Source organism: Schistocerca americana, chromosome 1, assembly GCF_021461395.2.
Source record: "Schistocerca americana isolate TAMUIC-IGC-003095 chromosome 1, iqSchAmer2.1, whole genome shotgun sequence".
Classification (NCBI taxonomy): Eukaryota; Metazoa; Arthropoda; class Insecta; order Orthoptera; family Acrididae; genus Schistocerca; species Schistocerca americana.
In genome coordinates, this window is record NC_060119.1 from 512,279,550 (window position 1) to 512,286,084 (window position 6,535).

At 40.7% G+C, this 6,535-nt stretch overlaps 2 protein-coding genes across 2 annotated transcripts; one reads left to right on the forward strand and one right to left on the reverse strand.

Annotated features, from left to right (window-relative positions):
* The first annotated feature begins 332 nt into the window (after positions 1 to 332).
* Positions 333 to 2,795, forward strand: LOC124624418 (putative nuclease HARBI1). The gene is made up of 5 exons (XM_047149106.1): positions 333 to 471; positions 601 to 915; positions 995 to 1,142; positions 1,235 to 1,310; positions 1,477 to 2,795. Exons 2-5 carry the CDS (start codon positions 611 to 613, stop codon positions 2,214 to 2,216), a joined length of 1,269 nt encoding a protein of 422 aa, XP_047005062.1. The 5' UTR covers positions 333 to 471; positions 601 to 610; the 3' UTR covers positions 2,217 to 2,795.
* Positions 2,292 to 3,678, reverse strand: LOC124569287. Its single transcript, XM_047131060.1, has 4 exons — positions 3,316 to 3,678; positions 3,022 to 3,078; positions 2,874 to 2,945; positions 2,292 to 2,609 (listed from the first exon to the last, which is right to left on the reverse strand). The coding sequence occupies exons 1-4, from the start codon at positions 3,676 to 3,678 to the stop codon at positions 2,292 to 2,294; spliced, it is 810 nt and encodes a 269-aa protein (XP_046987016.1).
* Between the last annotated feature and the right edge of the window lie 2,857 nt (positions 3,679 to 6,535).

Consider the following 6,535-nt stretch of genomic DNA (forward strand, 5'->3'; position numbering starts at 1 on the left):
GTCCACAACCTCAAAATGTGGACATTGGCTGACAGAAAGCGGGGGAAGCGGCTTACTCAAAGCTGATAAACTGGAGGAATCACCGACTTGTGTGTGTTACTAGGAGTAACGTCTGAGAAATTACCTCACCACAGCTCACGAGCTGAGCGTCGGAAGACCGAGACCACCGCTGCAACCTTAAGCCCGTATTACACGATGCGCGAAAGCGTACGCCTATGCACCAGCGCCCCTAGCGTGCATACCTGTAACCACATACTGGATCACGTCCGACCTATTACACCGTCCACGCGGGATATACCTAGTGCGCATGCGCAGCAGCAGACGACGATATTCGCGAGCAGCAGACGATACGCGCGCGGAAAGAAAACATAAGTGTGTGCTGTCTTGTAAAGTCGTCCGTTCTACCGCGAGCAACTCAGGAACGAGTGTATGATACACTGGATACTTTCAAATTATTTCTGTGAGCTCAAGGTTCGTATTTAATAAGAAATTGTTTTCTCTTACGTAGGTTACAACTGTTCTGAATTACAGACTCACTATATTTATGTTACGACACTTGATTACAGTGGTATATGTATATCGAAATTTACATTTATACAGCATATTACACATGGAAGATCCACTTGTTTTTGAAGCTATTGCCCTGGCAGTGGCAGTAAATCTTCAGATTAGGGCAGAACGGCGACGAAAACGAAAAGCCAGGCGTTGTTGGGTTCGACCCTGGCTGAAAAGAAGGGACGAAGGCAGGGGAATATATTCACTTTTAATGAAAGAACTGAGGCCCGAAGATCCGCAAGAATTTCGGAACTTCGTTAGGATGGACATGGTCTGTTTCGAGAAGCTGCTGTCTATGATAGAAGATAGAATCAAAAAGTGTGACACAGTCATGAGGGAGGCTATCTCACCTTCTCGAAGGTAAGAATTGTATGTTTATACGTTTTGTGATCATACCAACCAAGATGTTCATTTCGTTACATGCCCTGTTACGTTGCAGGCTGGCAGTAACATTACGGTTCCTGGCGACTGGGGAATCTTTTAAGAGTCTGGCTTTCAGCCACAGAATTGCACAGCCTACCATTTCAAATGTTATTGTGGATGTATGCACTGCAATTTGCGAAACTTTAAAGGACCAATACTTAAAGGTACATTTGTGTTATTTTTTCGAGTTTGGAAGATATATATGTGTGTATTTATATGTGCCATTCAGACAGTAATTAAGTATATAACATTACAGGCACCATCAACAGAAGAAGAGTGGAATAAAATTGCCAAAGAATTTGATGAACTGTGGCAGTTCCCAAACTGCATTGGTAAGCCACAGAATTAAGTTACATAATATGGAGAAAATCTGACAATAATGAAATGTATTTAAAATGTTTTTAATGAAGTATATCAGACTCAGCTTTAGGCAGTTTTTTATCTCCCACACTGCAAGTCTATGTTCTGTTATATAAAATTACTTACTTTCATTTTCAGGTGCAATGGATGGGAAACACATAGCATTTGCCCCACCACGAACTGCTGGCTCAACATACTTCAATTATAAAAAGTTCCACAGTGTTGTTTTACTAGCTATTGTGGACGCTAGGTACCGATTCTCTTTGATTGACATTGGGTGCAATGGAAGAGTGAGTGATGGTGGGGTGTATGCAAACAGCCTGATCAGCAGTGCACTTCGGGAAAACTGGTTGAAGGTACCACAGCAAAAATCACTTCCTGGCACAAACATTGAAGTGCCATATGTGATTCTTGCTGATGATGCCTTTCACCTGGAGCCATATATCATGAAACCCTATAGAGACTGCCAGAACCAGAAGTCCAAACAGATTTTTAACTACAGATTGTCAAGAGGAAGGCGAGTAGTGGAAAACACTTTCGGAATTCTGGCCAACCGCTTCAGAGTTCTTCTCAGTACAATGCGACTACCTGTTGAGAAAGTGGAATTAATTGTTCAGACTTTATGCATACTGCACAACTACTTGATTGAAGAGGCAGACACCACATATGTGACAGCTGCTGATACAGAAAACACAGACTTGTGCACCATTAACAATGGTTCCTGGCGAGGAGAGAAATCTCTCTCTAGCATACCCCAGCAGAGTGGAAATCGCACGTCACTGTGTGCCAGGGAAGTGCGCGAAAAATTTTGTGAATTCTTTAGTACAACAGGTTATGTTTCATGGCAGTGGGAAGCCATTAAGAAGTACAACTTTTAACAGTAATAATGTACAAAAGGCAATCTTTTATTTAAAAATGACTCAACAATGTAATGCAATGCCTTAACTTTAAAATCAGTTACATATTTCTTTATGGATGCCATCCATGATACATTTCATGACATTCAATTTTACATCAGCCTTAATTGCTGGATTTTTAAATTTCTTCAGTTCAGCAGCAACATACTGACCAAACTTGTCATCTTCATTACTGCCACTAATTGAAACTCTAATGTCTCTTAACACTGACAACGTTGAGGTGGCTAATTCATCCTCAGTCTCCTTCCTATGCCTCTTTCTGGCTGAAGCATAAGGCTGCTCACTTAGAGGTGATGGTGTTGACACAGGTGTACTTCCGTCTGACAATTCCACAGTAAATATGTCTTGAGAGTACTGGAAATAGAAAACTGATGTAGATATTGTAATACGTATGTAGCACAATACTAACATTAAAGTGGTTATGTAAACTACAATGGTCTGTTTAAAGTTCTCTGTGTAAAATATAAGTAATGTAAGTAACCTGTATGAAAGTGAAGTACTATTTTGTTGGAGCAAATATATACAATACAATCAAAGTGTTACATTCTTTTGGTCAAGAGAGCTTCATGGCTAATGAACTGTCATTGACATACATGAGAATACTGTTTATGCACTTACACTGCTGTTGTCATCTTCAATATATCCATCATTTACTATGGTCTCTTCAGTAACTGTGGTCACCTCAGTATTCTGAAATAGTTGATGTGTTATTCACTTGTTGCAATTACTATTTACAACTTTTATTTAAATGTAGGTAAATACTTACACAAGGGTCATTGACAGTGGTCGTGCTAGATGGATTTGATGAGAGTGACTGTGGTATCTGAAATATTAAAGGCCCATGTTAGTCTATAGCAGATTGTGAACCTCTCCCAACACTGAAAAGTACGAATACACATGGTAGTATTAAATCGTGATTTGTTTTCCAAAATATCATTCACTAATATAAGCATATATACTACTTGCGCTGGAATATCCATCTACAACCTGAAATCAGAATAAGCTGTCTTACAGAAAGCAGAATTCCTACAAAGGAAGGCAACAAAATGTTCGTACTTACCATACGGCTTGGGATATTTGTCACTGTTTTCCTCGGTGTCACGTAGTCCTTCAAAAACTTCAAAGCACTGAACCACCACACAGCAGGCTCATAAACTTCGCTTGCCCCTGCACCACTATGCTCACTGGCTCTAATTTTTTTTAGCTCTCCACAAAAATGCGACCGCAGAGACATGAATCGAGTTTTGCAGTCCTCATCTGTTGCGTTGGGCAAAACTGCACGAACTTTACTGCCTATCACTGCCAGTTTCTCTTTCCTGGCATTCTGAAATAAAGCAAGAGATGCAATGAAATCAAACATGAACATTCGTAAGCTAAGGCATTGATAAACGAATCGAAAATCATCGTGTAACATAATATGCATATTACTCAGAAATAAATGATGCCGACGTACCTTATTATGATATAGCGGGTCCTGCGGGTTGTACATACACTTCTCTTCGCTGTACGCCTGAATCAGGATGCTTAAAGCCTGTTTGTTCCATTCCATTTCTAGAATATGAAGCAATAAATAGAACAACAAGCGTTCACATACAGCCAGTATAAAAGAAAGTCAACTGGCAAAAAAATACTATTTTTAACTGCATTTATGAAAACCTACTTACTGAAAAAAAATTGTGGAAAAATCCCAACACGAAAAACTGTTATTAGCCTCTACACATCCAACCTTAAACAAACAACAAGCAGAAAGCACTGCGGTACCCGCTTCTGCGCATGCGCAAGTTTCGCAGCCTAGTGCGCATGCGCGGGTTGACGGGAATTTAGAACTGCTCTCTATTCCGGCGCGCGGATAATGTGTCTGCTAATTTTCGTAGTTTCACCCGTTCTACCGCCAGATGGCTGTCGCGACAGACCAGTACCGTTCGCGGCGGACCGTCGTGTAATACCGGCTTTAGAAACGAAACTGGAGCTGATCTGCTGCCGTACTCTGCGAGCGAAGTCTCTGTAATCGCCATAGGCCATTTTGATAACGCTACCAGTGTGTCACGTGTCGAAGCAGCCAGAGGAATTCGAATATTATTTTTGTTACACGTCTGTGAGATGCTGGATTTACCCATAAAGTCTTATCAACAAGAAAAAGCATTGTTTAGCAGCAAACATTCACGCAACATGTACTGGTTACAATAATCACCAAGTGTTGAACATCAAGATTTTATCTTGAATCCACAGGACTCTTAGGTGTCTCATATCTTTAGAGTTCTGACAACTTCCCGTCTAGGATAATGTCAACAATAATGAATCGCAAATCAGGTAATATCGGAGTCAAGTTCGCAGCCTGATATTTCTAGGAGGAAAGCAGCAGAGTTTACCTGCACGGCGAGATTTTATTAGGTCGATTGAGCTAGGAAAAAAACATGCTGAGGCAAATACGCAGTAACTTGTGTCATATTTTCCATTGTGATAGGAACCAATAAAGAATGCATTAAAGCAATGTAGCCTATGTAGTGTTAAATTACGATCAATGTATCGTAAGACAGACTAACATACTGCTTCCTATAACGAAGAAATAAGAAAGAGCTGTGATAAATCCATGGCATTTATACGGTTTCTGGCTACACTTCGTAGGAGTGATTCTATGGTTACTTGTGGAAATATTGTACACAACCCTTACTATGTGGAAGATTTCTCCAAAATCTAATAATGTAGCACTGGACTTGTTACTCGTAGGACCAATCAACACTCTAGTATTACGTGAAACGAAATTCGCCAACGTGTTTATTCGTGAAGAAGATATTGAGAACTGGCATTTACAGTCAACGTAATATAAGGGAAAATAGAACATGTACAGATAGGCGCTTGCCTCTCTAGATTTGTTTTTGTGAGTGACACAAGGTGCAGAACTCTCTCTCGCTCTCTAATTATTAATTCGAAGTCCCATCTAGTGACACCATACTGCCCTCACCACTGTTTAGTGGAACAGTGACATCTCCGAAGAAAGCTAGTTTACTAGTCTTGATTCTATAGGAAGTAACGAGAGCAGACGAGATGGTTTCATTCATTCAGCGGAATAATTCTGAATTTCACCAGCAGATTAGCTACAAAACAGCTGGGAATGTCGATGTACTTGTTTAATCGATTTCCATATTAAAACTACAGGCATAGAGAGCTTAATTTTATAAACTACTATATGTACTGATTGTCTTTATTGTGTACAGGTATTACATTTTGCCATTACCGAATGATCCATTGAAACTACAGTTTTCCATCGCGTGTTCACATTCAGCTATAAATCATAATTGTTATGCGTTCTAATCTTTGGACCCATAACCACAAAAGACATCACGAACAACGCCGTCTTCCCCAACTGACAAACTGCAGACTGATCTTATGGCTACACATACAAAGGATCCTCGCATAATGAGCAACTCCCATAACTTGCAATTGTCATAACAAGCAAAACAAATTGTGAAACAATGACTCGCTTAACGAGTGATGTTTCGAATAACAAGTGACGTCGATTTAGTGTGCTGTCACCAGCCGTTCGCGTGCTGCGAGGGAAACGTTCAGCAATGAGAGCGCCTTTCATTGTCGGCAGCGGCATATGAACAATGTTTCCGGTACGTACTGCAGTCTGGGTTTAGTACTCTTTCTGCTACCATCTTCGTGCGGCTTGTGATCACACATTTTTCTAAAGTTGTGTTCGCACAGCGTTGTTTTTTTGTGTGTGTGCGTGTTTGCAGATTTTAATAACCTTCCTAGAAATGTCCCACAAGATGAAGTTGCAAAAAGACAACCATAAAAGAAAGAAAATGACCTTAGACATGAAACGTTAAATCAGTGGAAAATGCGAACGTTGTGTGAGCGCTGTTGATTTAGCACACACATACAATCGGTCTCCATCAACTGTTTGCACTGTCCTCAAGAACTAGGACAAGATTAAAGAGATAGATGCTTCAGAAGGAGTGACAAGAAAATCTAAACAACGATTTCGACTGTGGACGATGTCGTAAGGTTTGCTCCTTCCATGCGCAAATGAAAAGCAATTGCAAGGCCACACTACTAACGAGAACATCATTGGTGAGAAGGAGAGAACGATTTTCGCCGACATTGTTAAAAAGATGGAAGGACCATCGGCGGCAGAAGAAGTGTTTAAGGGAAGGCGTGGGTGTGGAAGTTTAAGAGAAGAATCGGCATCCACAGCGTTGTGAGACACGGCGAAGCAGCCAACTTCGACACAAAGGCAGCAGTCGCAAAAGGTTTTTAATTGTGTCGAGACGGGG

Excerpts from the sequence above, each read along its gene's own strand:
- LOC124569287 (XM_047131060.1), bottom strand. The coding sequence starts at position 3,678 with ATGCATATTATGTTACACGATGATTTTCGATTCGTTTATCAATGCCTT. Across the intron at positions 3,079-3,315 it reads CAAATATCCCAAGCCGTATG|ATACCACAGTCACTCTCATC; the intron begins GTAAGTACGAAC and ends TTAATATTTCAG. Across the intron at positions 2,610-2,873 it reads TTGAAGATGACAACAGCAGT|TACTCTCAAGACATATTTAC; the intron begins GTAAGTGCATAA and ends TTCTATTTCCAG.
- LOC124624418 (XM_047149106.1), top strand. The coding sequence starts at position 611 with ATGGAAGATCCACTTGTTTTTGAAGCTATTGCCCTGGCAGTGGCAGTA. Across the intron at positions 916-994 it reads GCTATCTCACCTTCTCGAAG|GCTGGCAGTAACATTACGGT; the intron begins GTAAGAATTGTA and ends GTTACGTTGCAG. Across the intron at positions 1,311-1,476 it reads GCAGTTCCCAAACTGCATTG|GTGCAATGGATGGGAAACAC; the intron begins GTAAGCCACAGA and ends TTTCATTTTCAG.